The 21,735-nt window shown below is 39.8% G+C and overlaps 1 protein-coding gene across 8 annotated transcripts in view; it reads left to right on the top strand.

Moving 5' to 3' along the window:
- The window catches only part of AFF1 (ALF transcription elongation factor 1), a 178,497-nt gene that overhangs the window by 5,345 nt on the left and 151,417 nt on the right, over positions 1-21,735 (top strand). For all 8 annotated transcript variants that reach the window (XM_074323835.1, XM_074323851.1, XM_019731265.2 and 5 more), the window contains exon 2: positions 6,386-6,459. In XM_074323835.1, the coding sequence (XP_074179936.1) occupies positions 6,422-6,459 (38 nt within the window). In that variant the 5' untranslated portion in view covers positions 6,386-6,421. The remainder of the gene's footprint in view (positions 1-6,385; positions 6,460-21,735) is intronic.

The following is a 21,735-nucleotide window of genomic DNA, read 5'->3' as shown; positions in this document are numbered from 1 at the left end:
CAAGTACTTGGAGCAGATCATAAGTGCTACATAAATATTTCCTATTATTACTCCTGAAGGAAAAAATATGTTTTTTAAATGATAAGTATTGCCTTATAAGTGAAATAATTGATTTACTGAGTATCCCTAACTTTGAGTTTGTTCCAAGAAACTTCTTTAATGGGTCGAAATTCTTAATTGGGGCTAATGCATCATATGTTATTTTACCACTCCCTGGGGAGTGAGGCAGAAACATTTACTACTAATATTCATGTGCCCTCCCATGTTTCTCCACTTCCATGTGGTTACCCAGAATTCTGTGACTCCTTCTGTCCAGTGGGCTGTCTGTAGGAGTAATGTGTATATCTGCGCTGACGCATTTAAGTGCCTCTTCGGAGACCCTCCGACTCTCTCTTCTTACAGGAAACCCTGAGGCCTCATTTCCAGATAGTGTAACTTCCAACAGCTTGGGTTTCTCAATGGAGAAAAGCTCCCTACCCTCCTCTGTACCCCAGCACACCAAGATGCAATGGACATAAAGAATGAGCATGAAATAATTCTCTGTTCTGTCGAGCCACTGAGATTTGTGGGATAATTTGGTACGAGACCATAACCTAAACTATGCTCACGATTTTCCAGTGCCTGTAACACCTGCCTACTGTGAGAAAGTTGACAGCCAAATATTTTAAAATATAGACACTGGGGATATATATATAAAGCTGGACCAGGAGCTTGCATTCAGTTGAGGAAATACAGACAATTAACATTTGTCTATTTAGCATCAGTTAATTTCAGATAGTGGATAAATATTATGAAAAGATGTGTGGCCAACACTTACTTTCTCACTCAATGCCCATTCCCGTTTTGTTGTTGTTGTTGCTAAGATAACCTTAATTGTGTGTAGGACTACATTGTACCCAGCCTCAGGTAATAGATCATGTTTGTTCTCAGCCAGTGATGACAATTTGTACCCTGATTTTTCTGCCTCCCCTGCAGCTCGAGGCCATATGACCTAGTTCTGGTTTTTTGATAGCCAAGGTTTTGGGGAAGGATTTTGCTTTTCTGACAGAAGGAGGCTTAGCCACACCACCCTCTTCTCATCTTTTTCCTGCCTGGAATATAGCTAAGATGTCGGGGTTAGGGCAGCAAGCTTTTCGTACCAGGAGATGACAAGTGTAAAGACAACATGCTGAATATGGCCCAGCAGAAAGAGACAGAGTTCCGATGTCCTTATTGAACAGCTGAAGCTATACCAGTAGCTGCTGTCTTCTAGACTTAATATAGGAGACATGCAAACCTCGATTAGTTAAGCAGCTGTTACTTACAGCAAGATACACTCCTGTATAATGGAATCGAGAGGGGTTTAGTTGGAGGTTGTGGCCGAGGAATGAACAGTGCTATGTTAGCTATTGTAATCAGGGAAGGCCTCTTTGAGAAAGTATCATTGAGCTGCGACCCAAAGGAGGAGAGGGAGCCAACAAAATATGGGGTGTGTATTTGAGTTGGGAGTAGTTCCAGAGCCCCCGTGAACAGAGATTTGAAGTGCAGAGGAGACAGCTGGGGAAATTGTGTCCCATGATGGCTTTCTAAGCTTGTGGGCTCCATGTGGCAGTGGAAAGATAAAGGAACTGTAGGTGGTCTGGTCAGTTTGGGGCCTCAGGGAGATTATGATCTGCTTGAGGTAGAGTTCTGGAGAATTCAGATGAAAACAGAGTGTATGACCAATGACTCACCCATGACACATCGCCTGTTACCAAGAGACTGTTGTCCCTGGAGGGGACGTGTGGGGAAGGGGAAGGGAAGTACATCTGACCAGCGACTACTGACAAGTCCAGGCATCCTCTGGCCTCCAGGCCAAGTTCTTTTCCTCGTATTCTCCTTTGGAAACTGGGTCATCATGGTCATGGGACTTGGAGACCTGCTTTGCTATGTTTGTGCATTTGCAAAGCTTCTCTAATGTATGGATTCTCCTGAGCATGTGCTTTGCTTGGCAGAAAAGTAAGCAGAACAACAATGATTACCATTTATTGACTGCTTACCATTGTGCTAGAAATATCCCAAACGTTTTATTTAACCTTACAACAACCCCACAACTTTATAACAAGCCCTGTATTACTGATGAGACAGCTGAAATCTTAGAAAACAGTGATTTTTCTTGTGATCGTAGTGGTAGTGGGGTGCAAAGCAGGCCTTCTAACCAGCATATATCATAAAGACTCCTGAGGGGAAGTGTTCTTGAATGGGCTAGGTTTTGGAAGCACTGAAAGACCACAACAGAATAATTGAAAATGTCTTCAATCGTATTTTAAATTCCTCCTTCCCCTTTTTCCTTCTTTGTAATTATATATATATGTGTATGCTGTGCGTGTCTATGAAACTAAAAAATATATATATTTTTAATTTGAATTATTTTACCTATTTTGAGGAGAAAAGCAGTTTAATATACATGACATTTTTATTTCTAAATAAATTTGCATGGCAAGAAACTGGAAGGACTGTAGAAAGGTCACTCAAACAGACCTGGCAAGGGGCTTCCTAAGTGAAACACAGTTTATTTCACGTACACGACATTTAATGTAGACACTGCTGACTGAAATAAAAAGAGCTGCTGTGTATTGAATGCCTATGATGTATCCGTGTGCTACGCATTGTAGCTGGATTGTATCATTGACTCTTCTCGGTGACTCTGTAAAATAGGCTATTTCCCCTTTTACAGAGGGGCGCACTGAGGCGGGTAGGGCTTAATTTGCCCAAAGGGATCACTGGTCTCACGTGAAGCGTGTGCTCACTCTGCTATACAGCGCTGCTCCGTTTTTAAAGGAGCCACGTTGGTATTATCGTCCCTGCTATTTTGAATGGGAGGATTTTAAACTCCTCCCCATTTATTATCCCATTTTGTGTTTATAATCTAGTAAAAATAATATAAAAATGTATGAGAACTTCAGGAAGACCTTCTGATTTTAATATTTATTTATAGGCCACTTTCCCCTCAACATCCATATTTGGAGGGAAAAAACGTTTGTTTACACAGGTAAGAATGGACTCAGCAGACAGAATCAAAGGAGATTTTTTCAGAGAAGCTGCTACTAACAGTGTGAAATCTGTGCACAAACGTAATGAAGCATTTTCTTTTCTTTTGTTTTTAAATTTTATTTTTGTTTGTCTGAAGCATTTTCTTTTTAAACAAAGTGTCTCATATTGTGCATTTTGTTCAGCATCTTGTTTGGATAAACCTGTTCTCTTTTGATGTTACGTCGCATCTCGTGATAGATCCTAATTAGTAATTTCTGTGTTGGTATGTATCAGGTTGTCACCAGTTTTCTTACTATTATAAACAATATTTTATTGCACATACCCCCTTGTAGATATGTGAATATTTTTAAGAAAAATTCTTTGAAGAATTGCTAAACTGAAACATACAGTATTTCCTTTCTTAGCAGCGGTTTGGGATAATACTTTCCTGACCACAACAGGCCTCCATTCCTACCTGACCTTATGTCTGAGGTGCGTGACTCCTGCGTGCAGCTGAGCACGTCATGCATCAGCCCCTAAACAGCCTTTCATAGGCTGAATTAGGTCTTTCTGTGAGATGTACCTGAGATAGTGCGTTATCTGATGATGCGGCCTCCTTGCCCCTGCCTCTATGGAAAGAATTGTGCCTTCCAGCAAAGCTGTGAATTTGAGTTGCCCAGACAAGTCCCTGACCGTCCCCAGGGGCCAGATCCCTCAGAAAATATGTCTCTTTCACTTTGTACACTACCCACCACCCAACAAGCCAATGATGACACCCACGGGTTCAGTTGACTCAGTCTTGGCTTTGTCAGTCTGCAGGACCATTTTTTTTAATAGAATTTTTTATTTTAACACTTTTAGATTAACAGAAAAATTGAGCCTAAGGTACAGAGATTTCCCATAGATTTCCCTTTCCCCACACATGTACAGCTTCTCCATAATTAGCATTTCCCACTTGAGTAATGTACTTTTTGTTATTTTTTCTTTTTTTAAAGATTTTATTGGGGAAGGGGAAGAGGACATTGTTGAGGAACAGTGTGTACTTCCAGGACTTTTCCAAGTCAAGTTGTTGTCCTTTCAATCATAGTTGTGGAGGGAGCAGCTCAGCTCCAGGTCCAGTTGCCGTTGTTAGTTGCAGGGGGCACAGCCCACCATCCCTTGCGGGAGTCGAGGAATCAAATCGGCAACCTTGTGGTTGAGAGCCCACTGGCCCATATGGGAATCCAACTGGCAGCCTTCGGAGTTAGGAGCACGGAGCTCCAACCACCTGAGCCACCGGGCCGGCCCCTGCACTTGTTATTATTGATGAACCTACACTGATACATTATTTTCACCAGAGTTCTAGGACCGTTTTTCACTATAGATCTGCCTGGCTTGCTCCTCACTTTCCTTCAAGTCTTTGCTCATTTATTACATTCTTTGATCACCCTACATAAAATTGCAACACCTTACTTTATGTCCTCTTTGGCACGCTATACTTTCTCTTTGTTTTTCTCTATAGCCCCTTTTAATATTTAACATGTGGATACTGTGTTTTGTTTTTGTTTACCTCCTGTAGTTTATGCACTCAGTGATGGCAAGAGTCTGTTTCCTTCACGCTCATTCTCAATACCTGGCTTAGAGTACATACTCAGGAAATATCTGTTGGCTCAGTGAGTAAATGAACAAACAGGGAACTCACGACCACTCCCAGGTTGGCATCCCTCAACAGCCCAACCTGCCTCCTCCATTACTGCCCTCTCACTCTCCACCAACTGGCCCTCAGGGTGGGCACTGCTGGGCTGCAAGCAGGTGAGGTGTCGTTTGGGAGACCACCCTCACAGACTGTGCAGAAGCCTTTACAGCGTTAGGAAGATGAATGCCCAAATGAATGCCTACTATCTTACTGATCACTTACTGTGTGCCAGCCCTGAACGTCAAGAGAAAGTGAGAGAGCAGCAGAAGGGGGGAAGGGGAAGAAAGGGTTGGAGGGGAATGGAGAGAAAATTATGGGGTGGGGGGAGAAAGGGAAGTGGGAAAGGAGGTTAGAGAATGAGGGAGAAAGAGACTCAAAAGTGTGGTTGAGAGGGAAAGAGAGAGAGTAAGGGGGTGGTGGTGGTGGGATTTGAGTTGGAGAATTTAGAAAACTCGCCTGGGGCCACTGTAGAGCTAGTTGGAGGAGTGTCCAACTCCAAAGCATTTATGACCCTGAAAAACTTAGAGCTCTATTTGTGGGAGTTTAACTAGAATATTTGCAGCATCCATGTTGCATTCTTTGTGGGGAGGAGATATGAGTGATAAATGATATCTACTCATATGGCAACATTGTAATCATCAAGTCAGCAATTTTCATTTCATGGAGCGTGAGATTAAAGACTTTATCAAGGAGTCAGAGTAGAGCTGAAGGACTAGATTCAGTGTTGCAACCTTAGCCAAAGTGTAACTGTTAGCCTCTTAAACATAGCAGGCTAGAATTGTTACAAATTTAATGTAGAGTTTCCATTTGTATCAAATAGTTTGTTAAATCTGTATTAAGGTAGTTTAGTAACATACTCTTTGCCTTAAGGATGTTTAAAAAAGAGAAACTATTTAAAGCAAGTTAGGATAAGTGCAGTAAATTTACAAACACATACAAGAAAGGGAAAAGGAAACAGCTGTTGATAGTGTTAAACCAGAGAGGTTTCTAGAGATACACAAGATAGTATCAAGGCCATCTGCCCAGGTTGGATAACAACTTTAAAAAAAAAAAAAAAAAAGAATCCAGTAGTGTTATGAGAGAATACTCAAGAATTGTTTGGGGGAATTAAGTACCTTTTTATGAGTGAAAGTAAAATCTTGAGATTGGCTCTTACTGGGGCCCACTTTTAAAATTTCATTAAGTGTTGAATTTTTATGTAAAGTCAATGTTGATTTCCTTTCTGTTGTATACTCTTTTACCTTTTTTAAATTATTCTAACGAGGATGCTGACACAACCTTGTTATCTCAGGCAAATTACTTAAAACTGAGTTTTAGTTTTCTTATCTGTAAAATGGGGTATCAGTATATGGATATTAGTATTTACCTTGAAAGTTTATTGTACGTTTACATGAAATGTCATTTTTAAAAGGGCTTAACACAATGCTTGGCACATAGTGGACACTGGTGAAATGTTATTTCCTTTCTTCCTTCTCATGATAAACTTGTGCACATTTTTTTTTTCCTTGCTGAAAAGGCTTTGAGTAGCAGCCTCACTATTAAAAGGGTATTTTGCCTATGGTATATGCTAGCCAGTTTGTTCATGCAACTTGGGAGTTGGTGAAGAACAATTCTCTAATTCAAATGAGAACTTTGAGTTCTGTCTCCAGTAAGCTTTACAGGTCAGGCATGCCTGAGTTTACTTATGAGCTGATATTCACAGGCTGTTTTCTCTTTCAGATGAATAGACTTGTCACTTTCCACTGACTGGCAGCAATGGCCTCTACTGAAAGAGTCAACAGCAGCGGCAACAGGTAACTGTGAAATCCATAATTCAAAGAGCTGATATTTAATTTTTAAATCTAGTTTTCAAAGAATAAATTTGCTCCTTTTCATTTTTGCAACTTATGAAATCTCTGGTGCATGAAAATGTGTGAAAATTTCAGTTTTCTCTACATGAACTCAAACCTGTTAGACTGGGTCCATTTTTCTTTAAATTTAGTGCTTTCCGAGTCTCAGCTCATTTTGTTAACATGCAGATGTTATATCAGCATCCTAATTTAGTGTTCAAGATACTGGTCTATATTTGGGAAAATGTAAACATATTCAGCAGGTGCTGAAACAAATATCACGATGAAATTCACCTTATCAGGAGGACCTTGAAAGAGGGAACTCTGTCATAGTTACATTTTCTGGCTTTTACATCTCTCCCTCAACTCTCTACATATAATTAACTGCTTTATTGCATATACAACATGACCAGTGTTGGTTGAGGGGTACATATTAACAGTCTGAAGCAGTTATTAAGAAGAACTCATTTGATAGCCAGAAAGAATCCTTACTATCACTTATCAGTTTTTATTTATACTATTAGATATTCAAAAACATGTTAAAGTATGAGACATGTAGACTCAAACTTACTCAACTAATATTATTGAGGAATAGATGATAGTTTATCTGTCCTGGATATTTTCCTACTTCCTCCCCCTTTCTGTCCATTTAAGAAACCCTTTCTCTGTTCCAGACGGTTCTAGTACTGTTGTTAAACATGGTATAGTCTCCTCCCCCACAGAAGAAGGCATGTGACGCAGGCTGCAACAATCCACATTCTGCTAGAGCCTGGGGGGAAATTGTTGTTATCTGTCTTTAGGCTGTTCATAATGTTCAGTTACACATAACTTTAAAATTTTTATGTAGTTAAATGTCTTGTCCTTTACGCATTCTGGTTTTGACTGTGCTTAGAAAGGTCTTTCCTACTCCAAGATTACGAAAATAATGTCATGTGTTCTCTGTGGCACTTGAATGGTTTCTTTTTTGTGTGTGTTTAAATCAGAACTTACAAGCTGGTGGTCTGTGGGCTAGATCTGGCCAACAGATGGGCTTTGTTCAGACCCTCACAATGTTGTAAAAAGATAGATCTACCAACGTTTTTTACATAACAATCTAGACTTCCATCTTCTCTTGAAAATTTTAAGATTTAACAATGTTGGGCTTGCACTGCTGTATAGAAACACTCAGAATTGAGTAGCTACTGGTCTTTTAGACAATACATGAGCTTTCAGATTCAGAACTTCCCTAGTGGTATGTCAGCAACACTTCTCAGGTGTGCTAAGATATTGATTCCCCTCCGTCAACCAGAACTCCAGAACTCCCACCTGGTTTTCTCCTGCACACATCTGCTTTATCAGCTTGCCCCACAGACTAGGTGCACACACAAAAAGTTGGGAAAGTACAGATGTTTTCTAATTCACTACAATTCCCACCAAGCTGGATTCACACGTTTAGTTAGCTGCTTAGCTCTCGTAACTTGTGACCCATTTTAGATCTTTGTCTTTATAGTATTTTGATCCATCTGCAGTTAACATTAGTGTAAAGTATATGTTGTAAATTTCCATATTAACAAGAAGATGAAAAAGTCTGGGCAATATTTAAGAGCATTTTTTTTTTTTTAAAGCAAAAGGCTAGCCAATTGTTTCAACATAATTTATTAAATCATCTATCTGTTCTGCACTAATCTGAGTGCTATGTCTAAATTCCATCACATTCTTGAGTCTATTGTTGGACTCTCGTTCTTTTGATTTTCTCTTTTAACAATGGTGCCATACTATTTCACTGTATTTTTATAGATCCTAATATTCAGGCAGATTTTTTTGGTGTGTGTCGTTACTTTTCATTTTTAGGATTTTCATGGCTATTCACATCTGATTACATTTCTACATGTACTCTGAAGTCATTAGTCATTTTCTAGAAAAATTGTTGGCATTTTGGTTGGGGTCCGTTTGAGTTCATCAATTAAGAAATGTTAAATTCTATAGAATATTAAAATTGGATCTTCCTACAAAAGAATCTAAATATCAGGCTGGTGAAAATTAAAGGGGATGAAGAAATTTTAAATTTCAATTGTGAGATTTTTGTGGTGGTAGAATTTTTCAGAAATATGAGGTGTGATCAAACAATACGGTAAATGCTGCCACCGAGTGCCGTCCAACGGAAAGACAGGGATCTTCAATACGAAAGCAACGTGTTGAACCTTAGTAACAGTGTGTGACAAGTTTCAGCTTGTTCAGTGCGGTCAGTTGGCTGTGAGCTATAGTTGAGAGAAGGTGTATTTTAAAGTGTGCCGTAAATAATGGATCACGAACAACGCTTTAACATGAAATGGGCAAATGGTTTCATCCTCCATCACGACAACTCTCCGTGTCACACATCGCTTGTGGTATATGGCAATTTCTGTCAAATAAAAACATTACAATGTGTCCTCATCCACCTTATTCACTGGATCTGGCACCGTGTGACTTCTGGCACTTCCTCAAAGTCAAAATGACCATGAAAGGTAAATATTTTTAATCAATTCAGGCCGTCGAGGCAGCCACTACAGCGCAACTAAAGACACTCACAGAAGAGGACTTCCAGACTGCTTCAGAAAGTGGTGAGAACAATGGGATAAGTATGTTTGACTAGAGGGGGAGTGTTTGGGGGGGGTTATTAATAGCAATTTGTCTTTTACTGTAATAATTTTTTTTTAAATTTAAACATTTACCATATTTTTTGATCACACCTCATCGTCGTATCTAGTAGTTGACATGGTATCTAGTAGTTGACATTGCACCCAGTATAATTCCTAGTAGAAGAGTCAGTTAAAATAGTGAACAGTATTATCAGTGGCAAGATTAAAAAGACATTTCGTATTCTATTGTTTACACGGTCCCTATTGATGCTAATTAAGTTAGGATGGGTGGCTGCCCTTTGTCATAACATTCTAGCAGTTACAGAACTGTTTGTATTATTTGTTACATTTATCTTTTCAGCTCTTCCTCTCCCTGATATGCTCCTTTTAAATTTAGTGCCCAGTACAAGTGATAAGCTAGGGTGGGATCCTAAATGGGGCTCTGTTTTAAATATATACCAGTAGCTCACTGATTTGAATGCTTAATCATCATAGGCTTTAATCTTTTAGTAGTCCAGAAGGAAACATCAAGTTTATGTGGCACTGGTCCAGGACTCGCACATATTTGAAAGGAAACAGATGTGTATTGACTATGCAGCTCTAATCACTCCAACTAAATGGAAGTCTAAGTGTGAACCTTTACTTTGCTCAGGGGTATCAGAAGTCATGAGCATGGACAGAATATGAATGTAATGTGTAAGGACAATATTTGTTTTAGTTCTTACACGGAATAGGCTTATTCTGTGATTTCCAGATTTATCAGCATTATGAACAATTCAATCTGAGTTCCCTTATTTTTTCCTCCACCTTTTTTCCCTTTTGCTTTCTTTTTGTTCGTTCTTAAAGTTGTTATTGGGAGTATAACAAACTGAAAAGGGCAGACATTATTAGCACAGTTCAATGCGTTTTCACAAAGTGAACACACTTGTGTAACCGATCAAGCGACAATACCAGGTCTCCAGAAGCCTCTGCCTGTCTGCTTTCAGCCACTGCTGCCCTCGAATGCTGCAACTGTTCTGACTTCTCAGACCATGGATTTGTTTTACTCGTGTTTGAATTTTACTTAAATATAACCATACACTATTTTATGTTTTCTAATTAGTTTTGATGTTTGCTATTTTTATTCTATTTTATGAATTTAAATATTTTTAACATTCAAATATTTTCATAATATTGTATTCTGTATTAATATACAATAGCAGTTATATATTATATAATCAATATTAAATATTTTTTTTATTTTCTTTTTCCATCAACTTTCCATAGTCTAGTATGGTAATATAATTAGCCTTACTCTTTCTTCCACTTCTCTCTCTTCTAGCCTCCAACTATTAACTCTGCTTTTAGTTGCAAACAATCCAGATTGGTAGCACATTTTATTGCATAATTATCTTTGCCTTTGCAAGCTTTGTCTTTCAATGGATAGTAAAAGTAGAAAAACCAATCAGCATTATTTACATTATTTTTGACAAGGAAGCAAAATAATGTTTAGGGTTTCATTTCGCCTCTCTGAATTCAAAGTTAACCCAAGTACCACTTGTAAAAGGTTCATATTGATCAGGACCAGTGAACTCTTATCTTTGGCTGAGTAAATTGTTCAAATTCATGCCGCATTGTAAATTACTTCATCTTTGAATGGTGGTTTTATTTTTCCTGGAGTTTTTCATTACTTTTTCCTTTTTGAAAGAGAGAACCTGCCTTTCTGCCATTTAACTAGTACGTTCCTCTTCTTCCCTTCTGTACTTATTACTTGAAATCTTTCGTTTTCTTCTTGGAATCAGGAAACTAAAATTTATTTTTTTAATTAAAGTTTATTGGGGTGACAATTGTTAGTAAAGTTACATAGATTTCAGGTGTACAATTCTGTATTACATCATATATAAATCCCGTTGTGTGTTCACCACCCAGGGTCAGTTCTCCTTTCATAACCATATATTTGATCCCCCTTACCCTCATCTCCCACCCCCCAACCCCTTTACCCTCTAGTAACCACTAAACTATTGTCTGTGTCTATGAGTTTTTGTTTCTCATTTGTTTGTCTTGTTCTTTTGTTGTTTTTGGTTTATATACCACATATCAGTGAAATCATATGGTTCTCTGCTTTTTCTGTCTGACTTATTTCGCTTAGCGTTATACTCTCAAGATCCATCCATGTTGTCACAAATGGTCCTATTTCATCTTTTCTTACCGCCGAATAGTATTCCATTGTGTATATGTACCACAACTTCTTTATCCATTCATCTATTGAAGGATATTTCAGTTGTTTCTAAAAATAATTTTTACAAAGTATGTGCTAAATTACTTTCTTCTGAAATTGGTCCCAGGTAAGTGAAGCCAGAGAATAAAGCTGGGATACATTCTGGGAAATTTTCACTTGATGATTAGGGGGAAACATGTTAAGATAAAACATAAGAATGAAAGAAATTTTATTTCAGGCTATGTCAACAGATTTTGGGGGACTTGATTTTATTGTTTTCTGCCAGTAAGTGTGGGTACGTCTTATAAACGTTTTAGGAGATCTGCTCCTATGCTTTTCAGTATTTGAGAAGATTTGAGGGATTGAATTTTGTGAACCCTCAATCATATTATTGTACTGTGATCCTGGAAGCTCTCCTTCCCAGGAGAGTCTGAAATGATGTGTAACTCTCCTAATTGAGAGGAGTCCTCAATTAGTGAGGAAGCAACAAGGTGTTAAGCTGATTAACACCTATTATATGGACAGATTTTTCTGTGTGTGAGTAAATCAAGGACCTAATTTCCAGATGCTTACTAGAGAGATTAATGGCTGTAGGCCATGTTTTCCTAAAACCGAGATTGGCTGGGCATTGTAAATAATCCACACCTGGAATTGTGAACTGGGACATAGAAAGGTTTCCTGTATTTCCCAAGCAAGTCGTTTTAGGCCTGATTTACAAGTGCAGTAATGTTTTGTATACAGAACTCATTGTTTCCCTTTATTTTGGAAAATGGTTCCAGTTCAGAAACTGGTAAGTGTGTCGTCGTCTTATACAGTTTAAAAGGAGTCACTTGGCTTGATGGGTTTAGAAGCGTTTGATTTTAAACTCATTATCCCAGACCTGAGGAAATCTTTTTCAGAATTAGTTACTTCCCAAAGGGAAAGTTAAATTTTGGAAAATTCAGACTAAACTAGAGATGTTAAATAATTTCATCAGTAAAATCCCCTTAACCCATGGTCACATGTGTGATAGCGTAAGCTTGAGGGCGGAACTCTGGAGTCGGACAGTTTGTGTGTAGATCTCTGACACTTTGGTGACAGGCACATTGCTCAACTTTTAAAGCCTCGTTAAAATGGGGATAAGGAAAATAATGGATGTAAAGTGCTTATCACTATGGCTGGTACGTCATAAATCTTCAATAAATTATGAAAGTCCACCACTCTGGTGATGATAGGATGGTGCGTTTCAGGGGAGGCAGTGGCCTCCTTAATTCTACTTTGAGGGAAAAGTCTTTGTTTAGCAGGAGCTCTGGTTGGAGGGGATTCCTCTGTGAGCTACTCCAGGAGTAGCATTCATAGGAAGGAAAATGATAGCGGAAACAGACCTTCAGAAACAAAACACAAAGAGTGTGTTCGTTTGCAGGGTATGTGGATGCACTTACAAGTTTTAATGTGGCCAATTTTATGTTTAAAATTGGCTTTGGGGTTGTCCTAAATCACACACACAGTATAAGAAAACAGTGCTGCATAGTATGGTCTTGTCTACAAGTAGCAAAGTCTTAAAACAAAACAAAACACTTTATTGAGGTATGATTTACGTGCCATTTTACATATACAATTTAATGGTTGTTAGTAATTTTACTGAGTTGCGTAATCACTCTATAATCCAATTTCAGAACTGCACCCTGAATAGACGCAACTGCCTATTTCCCACCCCCCAACTACAGGCAATATTAATCTACTTAATATGTTTGCCTATACTGGACATTTCATATAAATGCAGTCATATAATGTATTTTTTTGTAACTGGCTTCTTTCACTTAGCATAAAATTTTCAAGATTTGTCCATGTCTTAGCATGCATCAATATTTCATTTATATTTATTGCCAAATAATATCTATTGTAGGGATATTTCAGTATTTTGTTTACCATTCACCAATTGATGGACATTTGGTTTGCATACACTTTTTGGCTGTTAGGAATAATGCGTTTTCATTCATTCACATGTTTCCATTTCTTTGGGGTAGATACTTAGGAGTGGAATTGCTTTCTTGTGGATTTATGTTTAGAGTCATCTTTAGATTATTTGAAGTTCACAAGTCAGTGTGCCCATGGGTCGGTTTCACATTCATTTGTGTATGGTTTTTCTCTTTTCGTGAGCCCTGAACTCTCTATTAATGCTGAGAGTTGGAAGAGAATGAATTAATGTGTATATAGTGCCCTTAAAAAAATGGATACTAGTCCAGGCAGTTGGCATTATGTCATTTTAGGCAACATTTTGGTCTAGGGTGGTGGGTCAGAAGGACAGTGAGCTGAACTGTTTAAGATGACACCTTCTTTGTGGGGTTACTAATTTTATACCATTCTGATATGGAGAAGAACCTTTTTCTTCTTTTTGAAGGGCTTCAATTACAAGAGTCTTCTGAAGCGGTAGCAGTCAGCCTCCTTTGGAGTATGTGGAACAGGGTTAAGAAAAAGAGAATTTCAGTTCCAGTTTCCTCATTTTTCAGAAGCTTGGAGGACGTTATTTTAGAATATGAGTTTTGTTTTCTGTACCTCATGATAACCTTGTAAAGTGGTCAGGTTATATGGTAATCGGCCTCATTGTGCTTGATTGAGGAAGCAAAGGCCTGGAGAAATTAATAGCTGAGTGTATCAGTCAGGCTGTAGGGAATCCTGGGGCAAGGAGTTTGCTTTGGTTGGGACATTTTTCAATTACTATACTAAATAACATTTAACATGTAAGGCGTTGTGCAGTTTTGTTGCTGCTTTTGACCAACAAGTTCTGATGCTTTCATCGGATGAAGGCCTCTTCATTACCTGCAATGCAGAGTGCCACCATTTTTGTTGCTGTAAATTGATTTTTAAAACAGATGTTGGATTATAAACGTTTACATAAATAAGATGTTAATAGATTTTGTTAAGTGAACAGGTCTTATTGAAGCGATTGAAAGCATGAGGTGGGCCAAGAATTCTTGTTAAGAAAAGAGAGTCTAGAAAGAGGGACGGCGAGAGGGAGAGAAGAAAAGGAAATCTTGTGCATTATAGCAGCAATATAGAATTGATTAATATTGACCCTGTCCGGCCATGGTAACCTAATTTGGTATAAACTTAATCATAGTTCTTGCGTACTCTTTTACTTTAAAAGAAAATTCTTATCATAGAAACAGTCAGACTTTACTAGAAGTAGAGAGAATGTTTCATTAACTTTCAAATACCCTTTCCCCAGATTTAATGTTTCTCAATGTTTTGCCACGCTTTTTTAAATCCTTTTTTTTTTTTTCTTTGCTGAAATGGTTTAAAGCAAATCCCAGACATCTATTTTTTAGCTTCTGTGCACTTTATGGGCATTTCTAAAAAATACATGGATATTTCCCTACATAGCTGCACACCAACCTCGTACCTAATCAAGTTAGCATTTTGGATTCATCAATAACTAGGCCATATTCAAACTGCCCAGATTGTTTTAAAATGTGTGTTAAAATTGTTTATATCCTGGTTCAAGCAAGCCAAAGTACATCCATTACATTAGGTTCTATCTCTTGATTCTTTTTTTTTTTTCTTTTTTTAAAAAACTTTTACTTAAGTGTGTTTTTCCAGGACCCATCAGCTCCAAGTCAAGTAGTTGTTTCGATGTAGTTGTGGAGGGCGCAACTCACACTGGCCCATGTGGGGATTGAACCCATAACCCTGGTGTTATGAGCATTGAGCATTGTGCTCTAACCAACTGATCTAACCACCACCCCTGTCTCTTGATTCTTAATCGAGCATTTACCCTATTTTTTGAGGTGGGGGGTGGATTGACTGGTTGAAGAAGCTGATTTGAATGTATGTCCTACTTTGTGGATTTATCTGTTTGTTTCCTCTTAATGTGTTTAACTTGTTTTTATATGCCCGTGGATCCCAACCAGGAATATTTTTACCCTGCGGAAGTGGGGGGACATTTGAGAATGTCTGGAGAGATTTTTAGTTGCCCTAATCCAGTGGGTGGGGGTCAATGATGTGGCCAAACATCCTACAATGCACAGGCGCCCCCCCCCCCCCCCCCCCCCGCCCCAAGGATTTTTCTGGCTCCCAATGTCAGCAGTGCTGAGGTTGAGATCCCTGTGGTTCTCTCCCAGGTATTTCCTGAGAATAGAAGTTAGCTCTAAAGCTTGGTAGAGTCAAGGTAAGTCTTTCGCTAAAAATGGTTTAATAGTCCAAGAGTGCCGGTGCTGTTGTTCCGTGTTTTGATCTGGGCGCCGGTTACAAGAGTATGTCACTTTGTGAAAACGCAGGTGTGAGCTGTGTACTTCTTAAACGTATGTTATATTCTAACTTTTAAAGTTTACTTGAAAAATACCTTCCTACTCCCGCTGTGTAACCTTCCACTTTTTGACTGCAGCTCGGATTCTTAATCAGGAAATCTTTTTTCCTTTTAAACTTCCTTAATACTCAATTCCTTTTAATGTAAGAGACTGGTAAAGTGGAGGAATATGGGTCCCTGTGCCCTAATGATTGGGATGGTTGAGTATCTGTTATGGCCAAGTCTGGTATCTATTCCTTGCTCTGGAGAGTTGCCCTAAGGGACAGACGCCTAAACAATACGTAATGTTTGGCCACTTGTGCTTTCTGTGAAAGCTTAAAGGAGGGAGAAAGTCCTTCTGGAAGGATGGCTCCCAGGGACAAGGTCTCCTTTCACAAACAGTGGTGATTTGGGAAAGGGGCATTTGGGGCAGAAAGAACCAGCGGAGGTCGGGAATGCATAAGGGGTGTGCTGGGAACCCTTGCTGGAAAGTTGTCTTAAAGCCAGCTTCTCTCCCCTGTCTCGGATAAATCATTGGAAGGAAAGGCAATGAATTTTTTTCTGACAGTTGGTTCTTACTAGGGGCCAGGGCTTCGTTTGCAAATGAAAGGACTGCTGTTGGAGTAGTTGAAATCACAATGGGCCCTGACTCTTTTCACATCAAAGTGTAAAAGAATCTCCAGGGGTGATAAATGGGGGCTGCTGGACTCATTACTTGTAAACAAAGCTGAGGGATGACCTCTAAATTTTTTTTAATTAAAAGAAAACAGGGTTTCCTACTGGTGAGCGTAGGGCCGCTCTTCGTTTGAATTTTGACTGCTCCCACTGGAGAAGAGCTTTGTTAAGGTTACGGAGAGGCGGCCACTGTTACCCCGGGTTTGTCCCGACTCAAATACTGGAGAGATGCTCTCTGCCCGGGGTGGCCCCTCAGGTATCCTTAAAGGGTTGAGAATTGGAATGCGTTGGGTTCAGCTGCGTTTTTGATGCAAGAAGTGGGAACAGGGCAGAATTTTTGTGCCCTGTGCCTCTGGGAAGACTGAGGACTTACACTGCTTCCTCTGTTCCCTTTCTCACCCAACATCAAGAGGAAAAACTGCTGTACTCCTGCACAGTGTAGAAAGAGGTCGAGTTTTTAAGTAAATTCTTAGAATATTGTCAAGAAGTTCAAAGGCTGTTTTCAAGTTTATATTTGAAGTTTAAAGTTAGTGTTCCTTTTATTTGTATAGTGCAGGGCTTTGCATACGATCAAAACCTTTAACAAAAATTATAGTATTTGGACACTTTATGTTCAGTGTTTATGTTGAAAGGAACACTGTTTACACTATTTGAACATTTCATGTTTATGTTGAAAGCAACACTGTTAAAACACTATTATTAACACTAATGATCTAGCATTTTATGGAACCAAAACTTGGAAATTGCTCTTTAAATGCACCCCTGCAATTGGAGGTCCACCCTTGGTCAACTCCCTTCCGTGCTCCCTTCCGTGCGTGCCCAGCGCCCTCATCAAGCTTATCTCGCTGTTTTTTCACTTGGCTTCTTGGTTGCTGTCAGTCTAAGCCCTGACCAGATTTTAAACAACTGGTCCGAGACTGCCCTTTTGTATCCCCAGTGAAACTAGTAAGGCGCTGGGCACCCAAGAATTCTAATGTGGTTACTGACTTTCCAAGTGTTTGGTAATCACTTTCTGAGTCTAGCTTCCAAACAAGTTGTGAGACTTGAGAAACGAGCAGAGGCCACAGCTGGAGGGGAGCACATCCCTGCAGAGTGGGTAGACAGATGCCGTCCTTCAGCTGAGGTGTTTTCAACTCTAGATAAGGGAGTACTCAAGGCCTTCCATTCCACTTGGACGCTGGAATGGTGAGAATGTGGGACACACTGCTGGTTAACACTGCTTTTGTGAGTTCAGATGCCAACAGCGGCTAGTAGTTAATGAGCACAGTGACCAGATTGTGTGCTACCGTGTTTCCCCGAAAATAAGATCTAGCCGGACCGTCGGCTCTAACGCATCTTTAGAAGCAAAAATTAATATAAGATCCGGTCTTATTTTACCATAATATAAGACCGGGTCTTATATTAATTTTTGCTCCAAAAGATGCATTAGACCTGATGGGCTGGCTAGGTCTTATTTTTGGGAAAACAGGATAATTAGTATTTGATAGGTGTAATTTCATTTCCATCTCACAGCTCCCTGTGAGGGAGGACAAAAGGAAAGATGAAATTTGCAGATGAAAAAGAAGACAGAGGTTCTCTGACTCATCAGTTGGCAGGTATTCCAGCTCCTGTCCTTCTGCGGCCGGACCCCAAGTCCTTAACCCCATTCCACATTGTCTTGGCAGACGCTGGTGGCAGGGAAGTGTTCTGTGGTCTGGTTTAAGACTCTGAGGCTGGACTGAAGATCCTCTGAGTTGACTGTTCTTTTCTGACATAATAAAGAATTAGTAGATAAAAGTGTGTTCCTTGGAGATTGCTTCAGCATGGCTCCAGTAGTTAGTGAAACACGCCTCTTTTCTAGTGAAAGGGACAAAGCTGATATCCTGACATTGGGGTGTGGACAAGAAAGGATGGGAGAGAGATGGGGTGATTCATGAGTCGATGGCAGGGAAAAGATGAATTAAATTTAAAAATCGAAGGGTGGAGGTCGTGCCCATCCTAGTGTAAGTTAGACTCTCCCAGTTTGCCTCCCTCAGAGCTGTTTTCATCCTTGCGGTGAGATGACGTGTACTCTCTCGGAGAGCACTCTGCAGTCTGTAGAGCGTTGCACAGATGTCAGGTGGTGGCCCTGTTAATAAATCAAGCTCTCAACGGTTAGAAGTTGTAGCAGTTCTCGTTTTAGGTTATCTTTCAACATCAGAGACTTACTTTCCTCCAGTGAACACTTGATGATTGAGATATGAAATCGTCCTTAATTTACGAATGGAGGTGTTGATTTTCAAATAGGACAGAGAGCAGAGAATATATCTAACCTGTCTAAAATATATATTTAAAACTATGTGTTCTTCAGCTTGTGGCCGGAAAGGAGAGCAAAGGCAACAAACGAAGTGAGAGGGGAGGATTTGTGGGGGAGACAGTTCTTAATATCATTACTGTTCCATCCTGTCCTCAAATCCTCAACCTACAGTAGTGACTCGGGTGAGTAGAAGAGGCTTTACAGGTGTCCTCAGACTCTGCCAGTGAACTTTCACCTGGAGAGCCAGCCAATCCAAGGCAAAGACACTTGGCTTTGAAATCTGTGAGATGTGGGCTAGTGTTCTGGCCCCACTAGATTGTGTAATGCTGGGCAGTTTACCTAACCTCTCCAAATTCGACTTCCTTCATCTGAAAATAAGAGTAATAATGAGAATAATGAGGTATTGTTTGAAACCCAGCAGTGTGTGTGCTGAGTTGGAATTTCATAAATATTGTCTTCCCTTTCTGTTGCTCTGTCTTTGATCCGTTTAGTGTTCAGGGCCAGGAGGATTTGAACTGTGTGGTGTTCCTAAAAGTCTCTAGGGGATGTAAACGTTTGGGCTCTCGTGGGCCGGCTCAGGATAGTGACCCTCCTGTGGGGAGACCCAGTCTGTGACGGGGCTGTGGCCCTGTGCAAAGTGCTTCGTCGAACGTGCCTACTGGCTGTGGGCTCAGGCGATTATGAGACTGATTTTTGTTTGTTATTATGGAATTTATATTATTCAGAGCTTGAGTGGGTGAAGCTTTGCGTTCATTTCTCAATAAGGTCCTTATTTCCTATTTCCTGTTACATTTTATTAAGATATAGTTTAGCGTCTACATCAAGATAAGTGTGCCTGTGTAGAGAAAGTAGATATTTAATTAAATACTTTTTAGCCTTTTATTTTAAATAAATAAGAAGTCATGTATTTCCTTCAAGTTTGTTTGATTTTCAATGGAGGGTCTTCTCTGTTCTGATGATAATCCAGGATTCACTCATTCATTCTGCAAAGACTTGTAGAGAGCCTTGCTGTCACAAGTGTCTGCTAGGCACTGGGGGAAAGGGTGGGAAGAGAAGGCCCTGGGAAGGAGTAGATTAGTCTGGATGGAGCTCATACTAGAACTTGTGTTCCAGTTGGTAGACAGAAGTGCTGATTGTAGCTCATGGGTATTGAATCTCTACTATGTAAAGGCATTTCCATCAAATGGTTTTCATCTAATGCTTTCAACTTTTTTAAAGGTATTTTTTACAGTCTGCTGTTATTTTAATCTCATAGACATGTTTTAAGGTGGGTAGACTTAAAGAAGTTAAATAGTTTGCCCAAGATATCCTAGAGTTAATAATAAAACTGTCCTCTCAACCTGGGACGAGTTTTCTCTCACTTTCCCAGTCTCCCCCCACCCCCCAGTCTATCAAAATCTTACTCATCCTTCAAGGTTCCACTGAAATAACACCTCTTTTCAAACTTTAATCACCCGAGAAATTTGTCTTTTTGTGTGCTCGCATCTTTGCGTTTACCTCTGTGCCAACTTTCAACGAATGCCTCTGTCTTCTAAATTCACCCTTCAGTACCTGCTCTGTTGTAATGGACTTACACATTCCTCCTTTGCAGTGAGCATGGTGTTAAACTGTCAGTAGAGGGTGCTGGAGGGACATTGCTGGAATTAGGGAGATTCTCTTCCCGCTTGTGGTTTCTGCTTTTTCTTACTCGCCCCAGAGCGTGCCGCCTCTTGGCCATGTTGCAGGTCTTGCTTGGGCCCAGTGGTTCTCTCAGTGCAGACACTGGCACTCTCCAGGCCAGCAGAGGCACCCCGCTCTCTCTGTGCACCTGCCATCACCCTAGAGGATTGTTTCCTGCTGCCTGGCTAGTGGGGACCAGGTCCAGTGAGCTTCTCTGCCATCCAATGGGCTGCAACCATACCCTTGCCAGTGATGTCTCAACTTCACTTTTGGGGAGGGATCCTTCTTCAGTTTGTCCTTCTTTACATACCCTCTTTCAGCTCAGGATGTCTTTCAGAGTTCTCTTTCCGTCTTTATAGTTATTCCTCTCTCATGGTTTAATACTTTTGATGTTAAAATTCTATTCACATTACTGTATGGTTTCTCTCTCCTGATTAGACCCAGACTAATACAACCTTTGGTGCTTATTTCCCTCGGTTTCAGTGTTACTTCACACATCTGTGTAAATTGTAAACTTCTTTTACCCAGAGGCCTGTTTAATCCTTCAGCATCATCTCTGTGCTTTGCAACTCACCAGCGATTAACGAATGACTGAGTTTGCTGCTGTTATAGTTGTTACTGTTACAGAGAAATGGAGGATGGATGATAGTTCAATGGGGTATTTATTTGCCCTTTCTTGGAAAAACAACCCGAAGTTCTTATTCTGTTATTAATGGGTTACCTTGGTGTTTCTGTGAAATCCTGCAGCGGTTGAGGCAATTACTGTTGACCCAACTGTTAAAAACTACATTTTAGGGGCTGTATATAACAAGTCTTCAGAATTGTGTCAACAGTGATTTACTGCTACCTATTTGTCTTCATTGACCTTTTAAAAACAAATTGCTTTTAAGTACAGCAAGCCTTATAGGCAATGGTGCTTAAAAATCCACTGTTTCACTTTTTGGGCTAATTTGTCAATGTCATCTCGCAGTGGCTTTTTTGTCTGTTTTAGCCAAGATGTTATGTATGGGTTAGTGTTCAGGTGCTATACACATACATGCTAAACCTTTTCTCTCATCAACCCATGAGCAAAAGAGGAGGTGTGAAGGGTATATAGCCCATAGGGAAATTTTCTTTCTTCATTTGGCATTCTAAACCTGCATCTAGGAAAGCAGTGTAGCCAGAAAAGCAGGAATATTGCCTCTTGAAGATAGGAGCTCCATTATGGCTCAAAGAAAGGAAATATTGGTGCTTGCTATCATTATGAGGCTAACGGGCATTTTTGAATCCTTAATGGTTATTTGCTTCAGCTAGTCTGCTGGTTGACCCTTTAAGATGTGCTGATTTCAGCTCATGGCTATTTGCACATGCCTTCTCTTCCCCAAGCCCATCCTTCTCCGTCAGTGTTTGTCATTGCTCAGCTCTTTGTACCCCTCCCCCACTCCACCCACTCAGATGACCTTTTCACACTAAAGCAAGGTTTTTCTCCTTTATAAAGAAAACGAGGATACATTAAAACCTCCAATTTGAAAAATTTACATGAAGAAAAAAATTGTATGAAGAAAATTTTGTTTCTTTTCAAAAAGACTCACAC

The sequence above is a fragment of the Rhinolophus sinicus genome, linkage group LG02 (genome assembly GCF_036562045.2).
Source record: "Rhinolophus sinicus isolate RSC01 linkage group LG02, ASM3656204v1, whole genome shotgun sequence".
Taxonomy (NCBI): domain Eukaryota; kingdom Metazoa; phylum Chordata; class Mammalia; order Chiroptera; family Rhinolophidae; genus Rhinolophus; species Rhinolophus sinicus.
The sequence above is the reverse complement of the archived record's forward strand: the minus strand, read 5'-3'. Positions and strand labels throughout refer to the sequence as shown.